This window comes from Esox lucius, chromosome 7 (assembly GCF_011004845.1).
Source record: "Esox lucius isolate fEsoLuc1 chromosome 7, fEsoLuc1.pri, whole genome shotgun sequence".
In the NCBI taxonomy this organism is placed as follows: Eukaryota; Metazoa; Chordata; class Actinopteri; order Esociformes; family Esocidae; genus Esox; species Esox lucius.
Genome location: NC_047575.1, coordinates 17998784 through 18020476, shown reverse-complemented (window position 1 = coordinate 18020476; position 21693 = coordinate 17998784). Strand labels below are relative to the sequence as shown.

The window sequence follows — 21693 nt, the reverse complement described above, 5'->3', positions numbered from 1 at the left end:
AACTCTCCACCAACCTGAAGTGGGCAAGCCACCCTTTTCCGACTGAGGACCATGGCCTCGGATTTGGAGGTACTGATTTTCAACCCAACCATTTCACACTCTGCTGCAAACCATCCCAGTGCATGCTGAAGGTCCTGGTTTGAAGGGGCCAACACGACAACATCATCCGCAAAGAGCAGAGACGAAATCGTGTGGTCCCCAAACCTGACACCCTCCGGCCCCTGGCTGCGCCTAGAAATTCTGTCCATAAAAATTACGAACAGAACCGGCGACAAAGGGCAGCCCTGCCGCAGTCCAACATGCACTGGGAACAAGTCTGACTTACTGCCGGCAATGTGAACCAAGCTCCTGCTTCGGTCGTACAGGGACCTGACAGCCCTTAGCAAAGGACCCAGGAGCCCATACTCCCGAAGCACCCTCCACAGGATGCCGCGAGGGACACAGTCGAATGCCTTCTCCAAATCCACAAAACACATGTGGATTTGTTGGGCAAACTCCCATGAACACTCCACCACCCTGTAGAGGGTATAGAGCTGGTCCAGTGTTCCACGCCCCGGACGAAAACCACACTGTTCCTCCTGAATCCGAGGTTCTACTATCGGCCGTATTCTCCTCTCCAGTACCCTGGCATAGACTTTCCCGGGGAGGCTGAGAAGTGTGATCCCCCTATATTTGGAACAGACCCTCCGGTCCCCCTTCTTAAAAAGAGGGACCACCACCCCGGTCTGCCATCCCAGAGGCACTGTCCCCGACTGCCACGCGATGTTGCACAGGCGTGTCAACCAAGACAGCCCCACAACATCCAGAGACTTGAGGTACTCAGGGCGGATCTCATCCACCCCCCAGTGCCTTGCCACCGAGGAGTTTCTTGACCACCTCTGTGACTTCAGCCTGGGTGATGGACGAGTCCACCTCTGAGCCCTCATCCTCTGCTTCCTCAATGGAAGACGTGACAGCGGGATTGAGGAGATCCTCAAAGTACTCCTTCCACCGCCCGACGACATCCTCAGTTGAGGTCAACAGCTGCCCACCTCTACTGTAAACAGCGTTGGTAGGGCACTGTTTCCCTCTCCTGAGGCGCCGGACGGTTTGCCAGAATCTCTTCGAGGCCAGCCGATAGTCCTTCTCCATGGCCTCACCGAACTCCTCCCAGGCCCGAGTTTTTGCCTCCACAACCACCCGGGCTGCAGTCCGCTTGGCCTGCCGGTACCCGTCAGCTGCCTCAGGAGTCCCACAAGCCAACCAGGCCTGATAGGACTCCTTCTTCAGCTTGACGGCATTCCTTACTTCCGGTGTCCAGGCACCGGAGACCTTATGGCCACAGCTCAGAGCGGCCGCTTCGACAATGGAGGTGGAGAACATGGTCCACTCTGACTCAATATCTCCAGCCTCCCTCGGGATTCAGTCGAAGCTCTGCCGGAGGTGGGAGTTAAAGATCTCTCTGACAGGAGACTCGGCCAGACGTTCCCAGCAGACCCTTTCAGTACACTTGGGTCTGCCGAGTCTGTCCAGCTTCCTCCCCCGCCATCGGATCCAACTCACCACCAGTTGGTGATCAGTTGACAGCTCCGCCCCTCTCTTTACCCGAGCGTCCAAGACATATGGCCGCAGGTCAGATGAAACGACAACAAAGTCGATCATCGACCTACGGCCTAGGGTGTCCTGGTGCCACGTGCACTGATGGACACCCTTATGCTTGAACATGGTGTTTGTTATGGACAAACTGTGACTAGCACAGAAGTCCAATAACTGAACACCGCTCGGGTTCAGATCAGGGGGGCCGTTCCCAATCACGGCCCTCTGGGTGTCACTGTCGTTGCCCTTGTGGGCGTTGAAGTCCCCCAGTAGAACGATGCAGTCCCCAGTCTGAGCACTTTCCAGCACCCCTCCCAGAGACTCCAACTCAGGGTCCTTCCCCGCCAGCGAGGTGACGTTCCACGTCCCTAGAACTAGTTTCCGTGTCCAGGGATCGGGTTGTCGAGGCCCCCGCCTTTGACTGCCGCCTGTTCCTCTATGCACCGACCCCTTATGGTCCCTCCTGCAGATGGTGAGCCCACGGGAAGGTGGCCCCACGTCGCTCCTTCGGGCTGAGCCCGGCCGGACCCTGTGGGGAAAGGCCTGGCCACCAGGCACTCGCATACGAGCCCCAACCCCGGGCCTGGCTCCAGGGTGGGGTTACGGTGGGGCTACGCCATACTGGGTGACGTCACGGTCCTCTACAAATTCTACACATTGTTTTTATCATTAAAGGGTTTTGAACCGCTCTTAGTCTGACCCGTCGCCCAGGACCTGTTTGCCTTGGGAGACCCTACTAGGGGCATATAGCCCCAGACAACATAGCTCCTAGGGTCACTCGGGTACTCAAACCCCTCCACCACGTTAAGGTGGCAGTTCATGGAGGGCAATTAATAAATATGTGAAGGGCATTAAGACTCCAGTCCTTTAGACGGATGCATTACAAGTTTATTTTTGTCATCAGGAGACAGCTATGACGTAATTTGCAAATGTGCATTGCGGTGTAGCAAAGATGGCACCCTCCAGCTCCAATGTTTTTTTTTATTACCCTGGTAATTACATATACTGCAGTAATATTTTGTGACGCTACAGTATGATGGTATAAATGAAAAAATGGATACCGCCCAACCCTAGTTTACAAACACCAACCATCCTATACAACCTGGAGCAAATCTGCCATGAAGGAGTTAAATACTTATACTTATAATGTTATTTTGTCCTCACAGATATTTCTAAATATAAAACTAATGTCACTAATTAATTTAAATGTCAGTGTCAGTAAAAAAATATATCAAACAAAGTGGGAGTCTGAATAAATCCAAGGCGCTATATATAAAGATGTCTGACATCATTCCAAATGTAATGTTTAAACATGTTTATTGGAAAAAGAAACATGTAGGTCTGTGGTTGAAGTTGGCAGCTTATTGGGAAGTAGAGATTAGTTTCAACATTAACTTAAAATCATTCAAGAAATCTCTAACCTCGTCCTAAATCCAACTTGTTTATAAAGCTGGAACTACGACATTTTATTAAAATCCTAAATATTTAGAAAAGACACTACTCAATGTTTAAGAGCAGGATACTTAGTTAATAATTTAAGTGAAATCCTAATTCTTTTATTAGCAATTATCAGGAAGCATTGTGTTTAAACATATTGGCTTTGTAAAGATGAGGCTTTGCCAACCCTGGCTGTATCTACTGAAATCTCAAATCTAACATGCATATCTTGCTTACTTGCTCAACAAAAGCATTTCATTGGGCATAGGGCTGCGTAGAAACAGTTTCATTTAGGACTCACCTTCCAAACTGCCTTGAGGCATTCTCAAAAAACTTGGCTTTGGAAGCAACGCTGAAGAAAGAAAAATACAAATTAATCTCAGATGATCCCAGTGATATGCTGAGCTTTAAAGCCCCCCAACACCACCCACCAAACATAGAAAACGGTTTATGGGCAACACTTGAAAAATGGCGCTCAGAATTCAAGACTAGTACAGAATGGCGCACCTTGTGATCTCAGTAAATGTTACAACAATCTCATGGACATTGTGGGGATTCATTACAATGCATTAAATGTTATTTTCTTTTCTTTAGCTATGTTTTGTTCACAACAAATCTAAAATTAGAGCATTGCACTGCATACTTTTTGAGAAATAAATGCAGCAGGCATAAACATAATACTTGAAGTGTCATTGGTGTATAGCAAAATGGTTGTTTTTGCTGCTGCATTTTGATGTCAAATTAAACCTGATGCTGAAATTATAATGAAGAGTAGGACCTAAAATGACTTAAAAAGGACCTAAGGACCTAAAAAAGAAGATAAAAAGTAAGCTCTCAGCAAACACTGCAATTTGTGGTTGCGCTCTTGATTAACAGTCTGGATACAGTGAGAACAAGTATTTGATACACTGCCGATTTTGCAGGTTTTCCCACTTACAAAGCATGTAGAAGTCTGTAATTTGTATCATAGGTACTCTTCAACTGTGAGTGATGGAATCTAAAACATCTAAAATTCAGAAAATCACATTGTATGATTTTTAAGTAATTCATTAGCATTTTATTGCATCCATCCATCTATCATCTTCCGCTTATCCGGGGCCGGGTCGTGGGGGCAGCAGTCTAAGCAGGGATGCCCAGACTTCCCTCTCCCCAGACACTTCCTCTAGCTCTTCCGGGGGGACACCGAGGCGTTCCCAGGCCAGCCGGGAGACATAGTCCCTCCAGCGTGTCCTAGGTCTTCCCCGGGGTCTCCTCCCGGTGGGACGGGACTGGAACACCTTCCCAGGAAGGCGTTCTGGAGGCATCCGAAACAGATGCCCAAGCCACCTCAGCTGACCCCTCTCGGTGTGGAGGAGCAGCGGCTCTACTCTGAGCTCCTCCCGGGTGACCAAGCTTCTCACCCTATCTCTAAGGGATCGCCCGGCCACCCTGCGGAGAAAGCTCATTTCGGCCGCCTGTATCCGGGATCTTGTCCTTTCGGTCATGACCCAAAGCTCATGACCATAGGTGAGAGTAGGAACGTAGATTGACCGGTAAATCGAGAGCTTCGCCTTGCGGCTCAGCTCTTTCTTCACCACGACAGACCGATACATCGACTGCATTACTGCAGAAGCTGCACTGATCCGTCTGTCCATCTCCCGTTCCATCCTTCCCTCACTCGTGAACAAGACCCCTAGATACTTAAACTCCTCCACTTGAGGCAGGAACTCTCCACCATCCTGAAGAGAGCAAGCCACCCTTTTCCGACTGAGGACCATGGCCTCGGATTTGGAGGTTCTGATTTTCATCCCCACCGCTTCACACTCGGCTGCAAACAGTCCTAGTGCATGCTGAAGGTCCGGGTTAGAAGGGGCCAATTTTATTGCATGACATAAGTATTTGATACATCAGAAAAGCAGAACTTAATATTTGGTACAGAAACCTTTGTTTGCAATTACAGAGATTATATGTTTCCTGTAGTTCTTGACCAGGTATGCACACACTGCAGCAGGGATTTTGGCCCACTCCTCCATACAGACCATCTCCAGATCCTTCAGGTTTTGGGGCTGTCGCTGGGCAATACAGACTTTCAGCTTCCTCCAAAGATTTTCTAATGTGTTCAGGTCTGGAGACTGGCTAGGCCACTCCAGGACCTTGAGATGCTTCTTACGGAGCCACTCCTTAGTTGCCCTGGCTGTGTGTTTCGGGTCGTTGTCATGCTGGAAGACCCAGCCACGACCCATCTTCAATGCTCTTACTGAAGGAAGGAGGTTGTTGGCCAAGATCTCGCTATACATGGCCCCATCCATCCTCCCCTCAATACGGTGCAGTCGTCCTGTCCCCTTTGCAGAAAAGAATCCCAAAAGAATGATGTTTCCACCTCCATGCTTCACGGTTGGGATGGTGTTCTTGGGGTTGTACTCATCCTTTTTCTTCCTCCAAACTTGGCAAGTGGAGTTTAGACCAAAAAGCTTTATTTTTGTCTCATCAGACCACATGGAGGCCCAGACCGAGGGAGATTGACTGAACTTCCATTTTCTAATAATTGCGCCAACAGTTGTTTCCTTCTCACCAAGCTGCTTGCCTATTGTCCTGTAGCCCATCCCAGCCGTGTGCATGTCAACAATTTTATCCCTGATGTCCTTACACAGCTCTCTGGTCTTGGCCAGTGTGTAGAGGTTAGAGTCTGTTTGATTGAGTGTGTGGACAGGTGTCTTTTATACAGGTAACAAGTTCAAACAGGTGCAGTTAATACAGGTAATGAGTGGAGAACAGGAGGGCTTCGTAAAGAAAAACTAACAGGTCTGTGAGAGCTGGAATTCTTACTGTTCTGTAAGTGATCAAATACTTATGTAATGCAATAAAATGCAAATTAATTGTTTAAAAATCATACAATGTGATTTTCTGGATTTTTGTTTTGGATTCCATCTCTCACAGTTGAAGTGTACCTATGATAAAAATTACAGACCTCTACATGCTTTGTAAGTAGGAAAACCTGCTAAATCGGCAGTGTATCAAATACTAGTTCTCCCCACTGTACGTCTGAGACGGTTTGAGTTTGACGGTCTACTCACTACGAGGCCGGGGTATCCTTGCTGGGGGCTGCATTGGGGCTCTTATGGGATGCAGGGCATCGGCTAGGGGGGTCAGGTGGTCTGGTAGGAGGTCTGCAGATGGCCGGCTTCTCAGCCGGAGACCTTATTTTGGTGCTGTCACCGTCGTCTGCAGTAAAAACAATGACAAACTTATGGAAATGGTACAATGTAGTATCAAATGAAAAACCTAACACCTCTTCTTATAACACACAAAATGGAATCCGCATCACATACCAGCCACATACTGTACAAATTACGCATAAAATAAATAAAACCTTTCCTCAACTAACAAATTATATCTGTGGACATTGCACACAGTATATCTCAATCTACAAATACTAGTTCATATTCATCCAGAGACTACCAAAGTGTTTCAAATTAAAGGCTAAATAATCTGCAACACCACCAATGTCATTTATATAATTAAGTACCCTTGTGGATTAGCATGTCGGAAAGACGCACAGAGAGATGAAAACAAGGAACACAGAAGCTGCATAACAAACTTGCTATGCACTTCCAGGCAAATCACCACTTCACCATCTTCCCTCTGCTAGCTGGAAATTGAACATAAACTGCAACATAGAGGGGGTTATTTTGACAATATCCCCTTGAGGCCAGATGTCTTTTGGTTACATTTCCTCCATACTGTTTTTCCAAGAGGTCTCCATAAAGAAGTAGACATTAAACATTTTATTTTTATATTCTTTCTATATATTGTATTAATTAATGAATGACACATCTGTGGAAATCCATATCCTTATTGTCTATATAATATGCAGCTGATGGAAAAATAGCAAGTATATATTTGCTGTTTTAAACATCAACTATGTTATTATTTGATGTTATGTCTATTTACAAAAATGTAATAGGTAATTGGGAGTACTTATTGACTTGTTGAACATGGTTTTAAAAAAGGTGATTTATCTAGGTCTGCTTTACGGAATGTGTATGACCAGACGAAGATCCCATTTGGATCAAAATGTTTTTCTGTTTCTTCAAATAATTTAATTATGGAAGCATACCAGATTTGCAGACATTATTTTCCCCAGAGTCCCCTCTCAAAGAATCTCATATTTTAGAACGTAGTGGTGGCAGACCTACTTCATCTATTATAGGATTTCATGATAAGTTGACATGTTTTGATGTGCTACTCTGGACTAGATTAAATACATGGAATGGCATAGGAGAGGTTTAACTACAGATTGTTTTCCTACCTTCTCTGATGACCGCGGCACTACGAGGAGGAGGCCTCCTGCCTTGGAATGACTGTGCTCGGTTCACAGTGACTAACTCTCCATTGGCTGTTGCTGCTGTATCTGGTCTCTGACATCCATCCTGTAGTTTTGTGACTATTTCAGTAACCTCAGAATCTGAGTGTCTGTCCTGGCGGATGGAGGGTTTGGGAAGGAGGGCTTGCCTCTGTGGAGGGTCCCTAGTGAGCCGCAGAGGTGCGGTGATGGATTTCGTCCTCTGGAGAGGTGTGGGGCTCGTTGGATTGAGCCCACCACCATTCAGCCTGTCAGGTCTGCTGTCGTTTTGGCTGCCGCAATTCTGCTCATCTATGTGACACAAACCTGGGAAAATAGTTAAATCAACAAATTGAATGGAACAAATATTAAGCCCAGTCATATATTCATGTACTACCCTTTTTTCGATTAGTTTTAGTGTTAAAAGTATGTCAGTTATTTTCCACAACATGCATCAGAGGTTGCTGTCACATGCAGTATACTATACATGTACTTAAATAATGTTATGTCTATACCTGGAGTATGTCTGGTCCACCCATGTTTTACCTCTTGAAATATAATATATACACACAAAATTGATTTTTAATGAATAAAAACAAAGGACCACACAAACCAAGGTACTTTTGAATTTTAATTAGAATTCGGATTCATTCAGGCATTCTAAGAATGATAAAAGCAAGTCTAATCATAATGTCCAATTTTATTTAATGATTGCAAAAATAACAAAGCCTTTTATTTAAGCATTTATAGTAAAAATGTATAAAAGATTATTTATAAAATTTTATTTCGCATTTGTTTTTTACTAACAATATATATATATATATATATATATAAACAAGAGGAAAAATATGTTTTAAAGAAGGGGAGAACCTTGCATATAACAATTATGTATTAATCTAGGAGAAGAAAAAGAGAAAAAAAAAACTTTTTATCATCTAGTCATGTTGTTGGCCAGGATTCCAGAAGAACATGCACTATTCAAATGCTGCAATGATTTAGACAGGTGGTAGTTACTTGTCATGCAAAGCGGAGCTGGTTACTTTGTAACTGCAAGCAGGAACTTGGAGCAATAAATAAAATACCAAACAATAAAGGGAGGACATGCTGCAAGTGTTCCACATCTATCCACGCCACAGTAAATTTAAGAACTTAATCACACACAGACAAATAACAAAGTTACAAGATGTATAAATTACATGATTTAGCCTGAAGCAATAACTTCCATTCATTGAGCACACAAGATCTCCAACTGCCTCTCATTGAGTGCAGTTAACAAATACAATAAAGGCCGAAAGAGGTCAAAGTAAGCCAACATCTGTTCTGGCCACCATGCAATTTTTCTGTATGTTCATAGTTTCCAATAAAAACAAAAGGGTGAACAAGACTTGATTTTTCCTATGTAAATCCATTTCTAATAAGAGAACGGGGAATTTTTTTTAATCTATGCTAGCAATTCGCCATGAGTACTTAACATTCACACATCATTCTCTCAGCTCAGAATAAACATAATACTGTAAATCATCCTACATATTTCAACACTGTAATACTCTTAATATAATGATCTGCATTTACAGAACAAGGGACGATAATGCTGGTGATGAGAATGACGACGATAATCAAACCAGAGGCAGATAATTACTCTCAGTGTTCTGGAACTGGCCAAAATTAACTGCTGGGTAGATGCGGGGCGGTCTCTTGGACATGGTGATTGGTTGCCGTTTCCTTGGGGTTATCCTTGGAGGTGGCATGGGTGGGGCTGTGGAACTCTCATCTGGGGCACTGCAGAATATCTGTAATCACACCAACACATCCAAAAGGACATTGTATAAATTATACTACTATGTAAAATACAAGGAAGGGGGGGTCATTGAATCTTTTATTTTCACCTTGGTGTAGTCCTCTATGAGAATTTCAACAACAATGTTCTGGAACTTTATATCCAACATGGCTGCCACAGTCTCTTCCTCTGCCCTCATCAAGGTGGGGCCAAAGATTACACCCATGTTGGAGGGAGTCATTAAGTTGTCTCCACTGTTACTGCAGACACTGTCAAGCAGAATTCAGATGATTTTGTAAACAACATGACCTCCAAATAGGAACAAATAACTATCAAAGAGCGAAAGTTAATGTATGTTAAAATCTATCAATAACTACACAATACATTAGCTCTTGCATTTCAATCACAATAAATAACCATTGTTGGAATATTAGACAATACATTTCCATTTTAAATATAAAAAACAAACACTCTGCATAGATGCAAGAGTCAGTCAGATACTGTACCCGTCTAAACAGACACCAGTTAATCCCTGGCCACAGGCAACATAACACCACAGATATGCAATTACACAGCACTAAAAGCTGTAAACAACTTGTTAAACTGCATCTGTTAGAAGGAAGGGCACAGAGGTTGCAGCACAACAGCGGCACGTCATATCAGGTTAGCTCTTACTTGACCAGGTGCTGGATCAGTAGGTTTAGCATTTCCCGATTCTTCTCCGGGAGTTTGTATATCAGAGAATGGATAGCACCCAGCCGGTTGTCTAGGTTCTCTGATTCTGAGGGACGAGAAATACTTTTCACATGAGCAATCATTTACATGGCCCTCAATAATGATTTATCTGGACATCAATGCTTTTAGGCAATGTATTTAATGCTAACTTTACATTATGTATATATAGCAGGGATGCCATCGTATATCCATAATCATTGTTAAGTTAATCAGCAAAGCCTAATTCCAGTCAAAGAATGTCAAGGGCCCAGTTCCACACCTGCAGCTGAATTATGGTCAATGTGAAATGAGGACCGTTTAAACAATAGGACTCATGGGGCATAGAGGGTTATCTCAGTTGAGGAGATTGAAGACAGAATGCCAATGCATTAGCATTGAATTACACCATGTTCAAACACAATATGGAGTACAACACACTCAATTTGATACTGTGGATCCATTCCATGGAGAAACAGATCAAAACAAAAGTACTTCAGGAAGCAAATGACTACAAGTATGATCCCAGCAACAGAACATGGTAAGATATCTGGAGTTGATTCTAATTGACCAGAAAGATCTAATAAAAGCAAAGGCATGATGCCATTATGCTCTTTTTCTTTGTTATGGCTTTTTTATGAAAAGAACACACAGCTGTTTTGTGTGACTTATTTTCCATACAAGAAAAAAAGAAATAGGGGTTTCAGTTAAATTTACAGTAATGAACAGGGAGTATGTTTTTTCTCTTCCGTTTTATAGCTGAAATCCAGCCTGTTGAACTTCAGCGTGAACTCACTCTGATGGATAATAAACACAAAATGAATGAACTCTAGAAAGAACCTTCATCAGACATACAACAAGATGTGGTAGTAAACAACCTGTTTCTTAGCTCCCATGGCAAACTTGTTAAATCTAACGACTTGGCACAATGGGGTCAGCCAAGCTGTGTCTGAAAACATGCCCCCACATCCGATTCAAAGTCCTGGTGCTCCCAAAGTATCTCCAAAATGACAAGTATTTTGGATCAGTCTAACACAATTTTTGGTTAATACATGACTCCATTTGAGTTATTTCATAGTTTTGAGGTCTTCACTATTGTTGTAGAATGTGGAAAATACCCTTGAATGGCATACAAATCTGATGACAATTGAAAATAATCATCCGATTTGTGAAAAACTGTTTATTAAAACATCTGGACTGTGACATGCAAGATATCTGTTATTCATTGTATGTTCATTAATATCCTAAATATGCTATCCATTTCCTTTCTTTGTGCATGCTTACATTCTTGGATATGTTAAAGATACTATAGCACATTGTTTAAGGTGACATAGCTGAAAGTGAACAATGGTTAACGAGAGCCCACAATCATGCTTTGTAAAATAAGAAAGTAAAATGCAGTCACAGCGATCCACTACAAGAATATAAAAAGATGCACTCGGAATATAAGTCAGATCTTTGGACCTGGTTAGACCTAAAAAAAAAAATGTTGCTGTAGTAATGGTGCAACCGCTAACAAGTCTGCACTCTCTCTAAAGCACTCGGCTTCTCAGTAAAAGAAGAATGTATTAATTCTGGGATTCTACTTTTCCTATGCCCACATTGATCACAGGAAATAACTGTCGCATATGCATCCAAATTGGTCACACTTTAAAACCCTGCCCTCGTGAAAGTGTTTCTCTCTTTTCTAACATTAAGTATGAAAACCCATAAAGTCTTACTTGCAGCTAAGATGAGGTCCCTGTTGAGACCATAGGTCATTAGAGGCTCAGTTAGATTCCTGTGAAAGAACACACGATCAGGTAAACAAGTACAGAACAAACACACTCACAGCATATCCTAAAAGACCTTTTAAAACAAATACTACTCAAGTGCTAATGCACTTTCAGCATTGGCAAGTGCCACTCAGTCAGAATGAATGACAGTGCACTGAAACATTTCTCCTTATCAAAACTTTCCTTCAGAAAGTAAAATTACTGTTGTGCAGTTGTTAAAACATTAGAGACCAAAGGCCTTGAGTAAGCCTTCAAACAGCTGCCTGACCTCTTCTTGGTCATTCCTCAAAGTGTGGAGAGACGACCTGTGAGTATATCATCATGAGGGGTATTGGGGGAGGATAATATCCTGGCCTTGAAGACAAGAGACCTTGTCACTGAGTACTTAAAATAACAAACAATTATACTAGGCAAATGGAGCAGAGAAAAACCTCAGCAAGAACAGAAGATTGCAACTGTAATATCCTATATGTACAGTAACAGGGAGAGACACAGGGAACAAACACTGGGTGAGTGTTCAGGACCCTGGAAGGTGTTTATTAACAAAATCACAGGAGGAAACTTGGGAAAACCTCAAATCAAAAGGCCAAACTGCAGGGCAAGAGAGGCTGCTTAATCGGTGGCTGTTTTGGGGGTGTGGGTGCTGGCGGCAAAGTTGTCCAGGTCTTGATGCATGAAAGCATCCCCAAACAATGACACTGCCACCATCATGCTTCACTGTTGATATGAGGAAGGCAATGTTTGGGTTCACCAGACATAACAGGGCTTATGTCACGCAAAACGCTCACTTTGACTAATCTGTCAAAAGAACATTATTCCAAAAGTCTTTAGGATCATCCAGGGGCATTTGGGCTAACCTTAGTTATTTGTTTTCTTAGTGGTTTCCGCTTTGCTACTCTGCCATGAATCCCATTTTTTCCCTAGTATCATTCGGTTGATGGACTCATAACAGCTAGAATGAGACAAGCCTGCAGATACTTGGATGTTGTTCTACGGTTCTTTGTGACTTCCAGGATGACGGCACGCCTTGCTTTGAGAGGTCTTTCGCCGGACAGCCACTACTGGGAAAATTCATGCTTGATCATTAACCAAAGAAATCAAACACCTGACAATAATAATCAAATTAACTGGGGAGGGCCATAACATTCACATGACTGACAAAAGCATTTTTCATTTTGTAGCATACCAAAAGAATGAAAGAAGCACTTAGAATCCCTCAATATATTACTACAATACCCAAAAACATAGGTCTTCAGCCCTCTCCTGGGGACCCCCCAGCCATTCAATCAATTACATCCCAGAGCTAGCTCACCTGAATCAACTTATTAACTAATTAACAAGCCCTTACCTGTTGAATCACGTGAGCTATTTCAGGGCAAAAACTAAACTGTGAGATGGCTGGGGGGTCTCCCCGCAACTGAAAATAGTAAGATATCTGGAGTTGATTCTAATTGACCAAAAAGATCTAATAAAAGCAAAGGCATGGTGCCATTATGCTATTTTTCTTTGTTATGGCTTTTTTATGAAAAGAGCACACAACTGTTTTATGTGACTTATTTTCCATACAAGAAAAAAAGAAATAGGGGTTTCAGTTTAATTTACATTAATGAACAGGTAGTATGTTTTTTCTCAGATCAAATTTCGATGTGACCACTAATTCGAACTAGTGACACCCTGTGCTAGCTTGGGAGCCTGTAGGTAGAGAATAATAGAGTGTGTTCCTTGTGACAAGTGAAAAAGCAGCATGATAAGAACCAGAACAGCATTGGATGTACTTCAGAAGACATATCTCAACATCAACTGTCCCATGTCCCCTCAGAGATGCTGCTATGAAGCACGGCCTTAATCACAAATTGGATATTATGAAACTGGGGAAAAAATGGGGTGTAACCTAAAAATACAAAATAAAAATAAAGGGCATGGAACTGCAACAGAGCCCTCTATCTACACATCTTTATATGGCACTGAATAAAAAGTAAAATGTATTGAATTAACCAGTGTTTACAACTTAATCCACACGGTAGCAGGTAGAAAATCCCAGGAACCATTATTTAATTGACAAGATGTTTCCAACAGAATATTCCATCCTTGCTGTTTCAATCATTCCTCATAAAAAAGTCATAAAAAAAAGAGGAAAGTGGGTCAAAAAATGTTTTTGTTTGAAAACTGAAATTGAGTCTGGAAGGAAAGGAAACAGTGAGAGTAATATAATCTGAATGGTGAGGAAGGTATGGCTGAAGACACTGAATCATGAGAAAAAAGGGAGAGGGATTTGTCAGTGTGGATGTTGATCCAGATCTGCTGGGTCTTGTGGGCAACCTATAAGATTTCTATGAATGGTAACACACCTGAGATAAAACTTCATAGCACTGGTGATAGTTTTTATGTCCCAGTCGCCGCTGTGGAAATCCACATCTCCTGGGCATTTCTGGTCTAAAGGAAAGAGTAGTAGGTGATTAACAAAGCCATTTGATATACTGTATCTGGGACTGTATTGGTCTAGTGAATTAAAGTAATTTTTTCTGAATTTGTCTCAAAATCAAGTAAATATTACATGTAAATGTCCTTTGCCATTATTCCAATAAGGAGGGTTTCTGACATGGATATAATATTTTCATGAAATTTGGCATTTGCAAAAGCACTCTATCATTCCTTCTTAGCAGTAAGGGAATTATCAACAAGTCCATCAATTAGAGATACTTGCTTGTTAATGCTTGTTAATTGTTTTTCAAATCCTGTATATATATTTCAAATATTGGGGAAATATATCTTAAACATTATAATCTTCTACATGCTGCTGTTTTTTCTATGCATTCCTAATTTCCAACTCAACAGAGAGAGCACAGATGTTGACTGGGAAATTTCCTCACCAAAGAAGGCATTTAGAAGCTTCTGCACTTGGATGTTGCTGCCAACAGTTCTGTACACTCCTTCTTGTGTGATTCCTATAAAAGAGAGAGTGAGATGAAGGCAGAGTGGGTGGGGTTGAGGTAAAAGGAAAAGGGGGAACTTACTCAGGAGAAATTGGTAGCAGTGGAAATGTACAGGCTGTTCCTCGTGGGGAAAATGGACGTAGCAGACAACAGCTTGACAACACTATTCTATGTCACAGCCTCTTCCAAATAAATGATTTGCTTCACTGTTCAAGTGGATGGCTGGAATTTATGTTGTCATATGAGGCCTGCATATCTTACTGGTTGTGAACGATAAGAGGAATAAATCACAGTGATTGTGCCTCACTAAACTCCTAAATACAGTGTATATGTGCTTAGTTAAAGCAGTGCCAGTAAGAGCATTAGTATTAAATTAACAGAATGCATGGAATCTAAAGACTTGAGTCTTTCGCAAGATGCTGGAGAAATGGCAGCAGTGAAATGTGAGAAGCCCAAATTGTTCACACTTGATGCTACATGTGAATACAATCTGGCTGGAGTAATAATTCTGTTTCATACCTGAAGGCAGGATTCTTATCAAGGTACGCAATAGTACTGGTTCATTATTAATAGTTCAATGATGTAAACAAATGAAACAGCTAATTTAGTGTGGACTAAAGTGCTCTATTTATTATTATGCCAAAGTTATGTTTTCCTGGCTGGATGTCACATTTGAGTCAGAGTGTTTTTATTTACTGTTGGCCTCTGGTCAGAAAGTGAATATGGGATGGCAATGAAGCCTTTAGTGACTCTCATTGCAAGTACGACTCATCTCTGCCCTCTATAGGGCAATGAAGCAAAATGACTAGACTATGGCAAAACTGGTATGAACATTGATTGCCAGCATGCAAATAAGAAACATATGGTGTGGACTAGAACTTTCTGATACCTTTACCTTTAGTTTCAACAAAGTTGATGCATTTTCTCACAAACTTGAATCCAACTTCATTCAATTCCACTAAGGAAGACAAGTAACAAACAGATTTCACAATAAATGGAAAAAACATATGGGTGTACAATGAGATTTATAGATTTTCATTAATAAAGAAATGAACACTGGTAATGGTACATACTTTCAGCTTGCTTGTGAATTGGGGAATGATAAATCTGGAATGAAATGACAATGTAAGACACTAACAAACTAATATATATATGGAGCTTTTTGGGGCCACCATGATCCGTATAAATAACACTGAATATATATAAATGTATATAGATCCACTTTAATAATCATACTGTTATCAAAACCAAAGTAAAACATGGAAGATTATGATTATAAAACACTACAGGTCCATACTTGCAAACATTAGAAATAGTCAAAATATATTTTTATCAGGCAATACATTTTTCATATTTTCACATGATTAAATGCTAAATGCTAGCTTTAACTACATACTTCTAAAATATTATTTCCAGTAAAAAATTCCTCAACAGCTATTTACAATTGCTTATGTAGTTGGAAGGGAACAAACACGTAAAATGACACCATCTAGTAAATGTGCCAAAGGTTTTTTGACTTTTAGATGAATAGTTCACAGTCCAGATTTTAGTTTGTATCGAAACACACTTTCTTTGAAATGTAGAATTACATGCAATTACATTATATAAAATAACTGGTGTTGTATTACTCAAGAATGTCTTGGTTGTTTGTATGAACAGCACATAGTAAAGCAGGCTCCCTGGTTCTGGGATGGTTGCTTACTGCAGTAACAAATGCATTTTTGTGCCTGACTTTTTGGGGCAGGTTGAAAAAGAGCCAACGCCTGCCTGGTCTCACATGCCATGAGACTAATCCAATACCAGAAGGACAACAGGCTGAGAAGCAGACTATCAGATCAACTATGAAAACAAAAACTCCTTGCATTCGTATCCAGGGCCGTCGTTAAGAATCATGGGCCCCCTGATAATATATGCTTGGTCCCAGTCACTCATAAACGACATTGATATTATTATGATCAGTGGGCCCTGCCAAGTAATGGGTCCATAAATAATTTCCTCCTTTTCGTGCATTAGTGACGGCCTAGACCGTATCGCACAAAACAAATATTGCTGGTAATATATCTGGAGAAGAGAAGGCCAGCCTTTTGGATCCATCACAGAGGTTTCGAAGACCAAACTCGGTCAATGAAAGTCCTCAACCTGATAGATTGTCTTTAAGACCAAAATGAATCTCTCAAGCAATGAAACATATGCAGAAGTGCACTCTGTCTGCTTATGGGTACAGAGTTGGGGGTTCAATACTGGAAATGTCAGACACTCATTACAAAGTGTCTAGGTCTAATTAATATTTTTAATGTAAATAAGGACTACATTTAATTTAGAAACAGCATATTCAGTCTTGTGGATAAGGATAAAATACGAATAATCAAGTTGTTTTGGCCTATGGACAAGACTAAACAGGGCATAATGCTCCCAAATATGCTGTGAGACCTGGAATTGTAAATCAGGTGCTAAACTACTGTAGTCAACATGCCCTGCTAGTGCATAGACACATTTCTTCAAACCAGCATCTTTTCAGTTACTCATCCAAAGCTCTAATCATTAGGCTATCTGCCACCTGACAGCTACTAGCTAGGTAATTAGCTAGTTATGCAGTCTAGCTGGAAATATTATAAAACCATTTAAAACCATTTTTATTTCAGTGTTTGAAAAAACATCAAATAATGGTCAGCATTTGGATGTCGTGGTGACATGATAATTAGCTAGTATTACTGCCCTCAGAATGCACAATGACATGCCTGTGCAAATTATAAGGAACACGTGTTTTATTATACTGCTTGTTGACAATGAGTTGCTTCACATTTGGTTGTTTAATTTCAGAAGTAGATAGGTGGCCAACAATTTCTTATTTTTCAAAAAATATTTATTACAAGGTGGACATTCAAAATAAAGCTAATATTACTGATAACCCTCTGAATGTCACCGTGACAGTTTAGCCAATGGAAAGGGGGATGCAAGGCCACAGATATACAGTCATTTGCCAGATGCTTTTACATAGAGCAACTTAAAGTTGCAAGCATCATTCTCCACCATATGAGCTACAGTATGCCAATCCTTGGTGGATATGAAGGTCAAGATTTTTGATAATATGATACAACAACAATCTTCAGTCATTGCCAGCTGGTCAGGCTAGCACAGGGTTAAATGTGCAAATTAATTTAAATGTTTTCAGATACTGGCAAGTATGAAACCAATTAGAGTACAGACTATAGTGTTTTCACAAACATTTTTTCCCCATTTGATATTTTAAAATATAATTTGGCCACCAATATGGATTTTTGTAGGGCTACCTTCCTGAAATCTAGCACCTTTTAGGAGATCAGGCTCTTGTAAGATTCATTTGTTGTTGGCTAAGGTATGTGTGCACTTCCATCCCGTGCAGGCAAACCTTTCTGATTGAGCGAGCAGTGTAATAAGCAGCATAAGGGCATCTCTGTTTGACTATAAAAATCTACCAAGCCTAAGGTCCAAACAACCAACCAGTCAACTAAATGGGGTCAGACTGAAATATTGTATTTAGTGAATAGAAAATTTGTAAAATGTCATCAAGATGAGTTATGGCTGGAACTTTTATTAAGTTGAACAATCACTGCTCAAAAAAGTTTCATGACATTAACCAAAATGTACGCTACTTGAAAAAGGACCTATAACCATTGGACCATAGGGACTTCATGGATTCTCCAGTAGGAGGCAGCAAAGATACTCACAGGCTCTTTTCCATCCATGGCCTCCATCCACAATTTCCTGTTGGCCTCTGAAACAGCCTGGAGTGTGACAGGTGTGTTTCTATGGTGAGAGGAAGAACACTCATAGTTAGGACATGAATAATATTGAATTGGTTTGACAACAGTGATGTTAATTCAGATCTGCAGTCCAAATCCATTTCTGTTAAAAATCTATTTGAGTTTTTGAGTGATCAACTTTTTATGAGCTGGTGGCAAAGCTCTCTCTGTTTGACATAATGTCAGGGCTTGGCCCTCTGCTGTGCATATTGAATGCCTTGCTTGCATAAATATAAGTTCACGGTGTTCCCTTCCCTGAAATCACTCAGTTTGCCATCTGCTTACAGCAGTATATAGAGCTTGCTGCCAAATGATTCAGGCTAGAATCCTCTCTGTACCCACACACTTGGTGTCCTTCTACAACACCTGTTCACCTCACTGCAAAAAACTGTTTATCCCACAAGGCATGATTCATTTTAAACAAAGTCTACCTCATCTCAAAGTCTCAAATGTTTATACTAACCTCTCGTAAGTTTCGATTTCAAAGCAGAAGCGTTTGTCTATGGACTCTGTCTTTCGGCGAATGCAGGATTTAAGTTTCAGCTCTGTGGCGGCCTGAAATAAACCGTTTCAGTGAGTATGAAAAGGCAGAAACAAAGAGGAATAGATACCAATCAAATACAAGAGTTTTTGAGAGACAATATGAACAGATCCACAGGTGAGTGACCATTTGAATGTTCCAGACAAAAATGGGACAAATATAACCCATTGCGTGACCTACCTGCTTGGTTGCAGGTTTTGGTTCAGAAGGGACCATGACCAACAGCTTGCTGTCTTTGTGATACTTGCAATAATACTTCACCCATGAAACACCCAAGGCCCCTGGGAGAGCAGGGGGAAATAATGCATGTGAGGGATTATTCAATTCAACTTGTTGATAGGAATGTAGCAAGTGAAGGAGCAAACTGTTGCATGCACACTTACAAGCGAAGTGAAGGAACAAACTGTTGCATGCACACTTACATCTCTCCTGTGAGTACAGATAGCCCTCAATGGTTGGCTGGCCCTGCATTTTGACAATCTGTGATGGATGCTTCATTCTGTTCATCAGTTCCTCCATCTCCTCTCGGGTGCTCTCAAAGTGGTTCCGTGTCTGCACATCACACCAAAACACACGTAGGGCCATTTTAGACTGTTATACTGTATACTTCATGGAGCATACAGTCACCATTACCTATCGCCACCATTGTTAGTCATCATCACTAACCGGCATTACATTCTTTAACGTTGTTAGTATAATTGATAGTTACTCACATTCTGTAAGCTGAGCTGCAGCTCCTTCTTATAGGGCATGAAATCCTGAGTCATCTCAACAGTCAGGTTGTTCAGTGTTAGGATACTATGAAGAAAGGCCAGCACCTGTCCGTTGAAAACAACACAACATACAAACATAATTAGTATTATTTTAATCATTAATATACGGTCCTGTCACTACATTCAGCACATTCATTTTAAAAAGAAAACTGCTGACAGCACTTAAGCTGAAGGCACTTTTTCACTGTTTTGCTTTAAAATGTATTAACAAATCTAGCAATAAGGGAATCTACGGAGTAATATTGTGGCGTTTCCCTTGCCAGTCATAGAAACCATAGAACTATAACTATTGCCTATGGCTTTCATCTGGATTTTTTATTTTATTTATGTCTGCATAAAAAGAGCACACAAAATAATTTAAAATGCATACATTTGTGAACACCTTAATCAACATTATTAGTTATTTAAATAGTATCTGTGCATATGACTGAGAAGATGAGGACTTGGTTGTATTCCTCAATCTGTTACTGTATGCCATTTTGTCGGCCTGCAAAAAAGTATGTGTGTAGGCCTAGGATTAGTTTTTTATCGTGGACCTATGTATTTCATGTTTTAGGTGTGTTACAGTTATCCAGCACACATTTTCTAAGATCTCTAGTCCTGACATCATTGTCAAAGATTTAGTGATGCATCCATCCACCAGAGGAAGCCAAAACTGTTTATTAAAGACACAACATTCGACTGCATCGTTTCTCAAACAATTGCCTGCCACACCGAGGCATATCCCGGCTGAAAATGTTCCACTGACTACATTAACACTTTCTTCACAGAACCGAACTAACGACAATAATCAGCAATGTCTGCTAAATATTTAGGGTTTGGCACAGACAGAGTGCCCTTTTACTCCCACACAATTGTTTGCCTCTATAATCCTCACAAACAGGGTGGAACACATTAAAGGGGACTTCTGCCAAATCACAATTGAACATACTTATATATACTATTCTGTTGCATTTCAGTCACTACAAATCATATACAGTGGCTCTCAAGTGCTTTCACCACCTTTCAATCTTTTTACATTTTATTAATAGCAAAATGGATTTATTTTTTGATATTTTTTTGCCTCTGATATACATAATGTTCCATGTCAAAATGAAAAATAAAATTAATTCAAATGATGCAAACTATTTACAAAGGCCAAAATTTTATCATCATATAATTCTTTCCAATCGTCCCAAACGGTCTTAAAATAGAAAATAAAATGGCATTGAGTATTGTTGAGTTGAGCTGACAATTTATTTGGATTGTTGAAAATTAGAATAGTGAAGAGAGAGGAGGAGAAAATGGGACACATTTAAAAAATGTAAAAATATAAATGCAAGTGGACCACTGAGTAGTCAGCCCATTCTCAGGAGTATTACATCCTATTCTATATTTTTGAAAGGTCTTCTCAAGACCTCTGATTGTCCAGCCCATTCTCAGGAGTATTACATCCTATTCTATATTTTTGAAAGGTCTTCTCAAGACCTCTGATTGTCCAGCCCATTCTCAGGAGTATTACATCCCATTCTATATTTTTGAAAGGTCTTCTCAAGACCTCTGATTGTCCAGCCCATTCTCAGGAGTATTACATCCTATTCTATATTTTTGAAAGGTCTTCTCAAGACCTCTGATTGGCCAGCCCATTCTCAGGAGTATTACATCCCATTCTATATTTTTGAAAGGTCTTCTCAAGACCTCTGATTGTCCAGCCCATTCTCAGGAGTATTACATCCTATTCTATATTTTTGAAAGGTCTTCTCAAGACCTCTGATTGTCCAGCCCATTCTCAGGAGTATTACATCCCATTCTATATTTTTGAAAGGTCTTCTCAAGACCTCTGATTGGCCAGCCCATTCTCAGGAGTATTACATCCCATTCTATATTTTTGAAAGGTCTTCTCAAGACCTCTGATTGGCCAGCCCATTCTCAGGAGTATTACATCCTATTCTATATTTTTGAAAGGTCTTCTCAAGACCTCAGATTGGCCAGCCCATTCTTAGGAGTATTACATTCCATTCTATATTTTTGAAAGGTCTTCTCAAGACCTCAGATTGTCCAGCCCATTCTCAGGAGTATTACATCCCAT

General features: G+C 40.9%; 1 protein-coding gene across 2 annotated transcripts in view; it reads right to left on the bottom strand.

The window, feature by feature from the left end:
* Positions 1–21693, bottom strand: part of ophn1 (oligophrenin 1) — a 45726-nt gene that overhangs the window by 10362 nt on the left and 13671 nt on the right. For both annotated transcript variants that reach the window (XM_010895398.4, XM_010895399.4), the window contains exons 7-22: positions 19566–19670; positions 19275–19404; positions 19033–19133; positions 18775–18866; positions 18237–18315; positions 15603–15636; positions 15425–15487; positions 14467–14541; positions 13945–14029; positions 11543–11601; positions 9786–9891; positions 9220–9379; positions 8973–9123; positions 7301–7660; positions 6066–6213; positions 3314–3364 (exon numbers count right to left, since the gene is read on the bottom strand). In XM_010895398.4, coding sequence (XP_010893700.1) covers positions 3314–3364; positions 6066–6213; positions 7301–7660; positions 8973–9123; positions 9220–9379; positions 9786–9891; positions 11543–11601; positions 13945–14029; positions 14467–14541; positions 15425–15487; positions 15603–15636; positions 18237–18315; positions 18775–18866; positions 19033–19133; positions 19275–19404; positions 19566–19670 — 1799 coding nt within the window. The remainder of the gene's footprint in view (positions 1–3313; positions 3365–6065; positions 6214–7300; positions 7661–8972; positions 9124–9219; positions 9380–9785; positions 9892–11542; positions 11602–13944; positions 14030–14466; positions 14542–15424; positions 15488–15602; positions 15637–18236; positions 18316–18774; positions 18867–19032; positions 19134–19274; positions 19405–19565; positions 19671–21693) is intronic.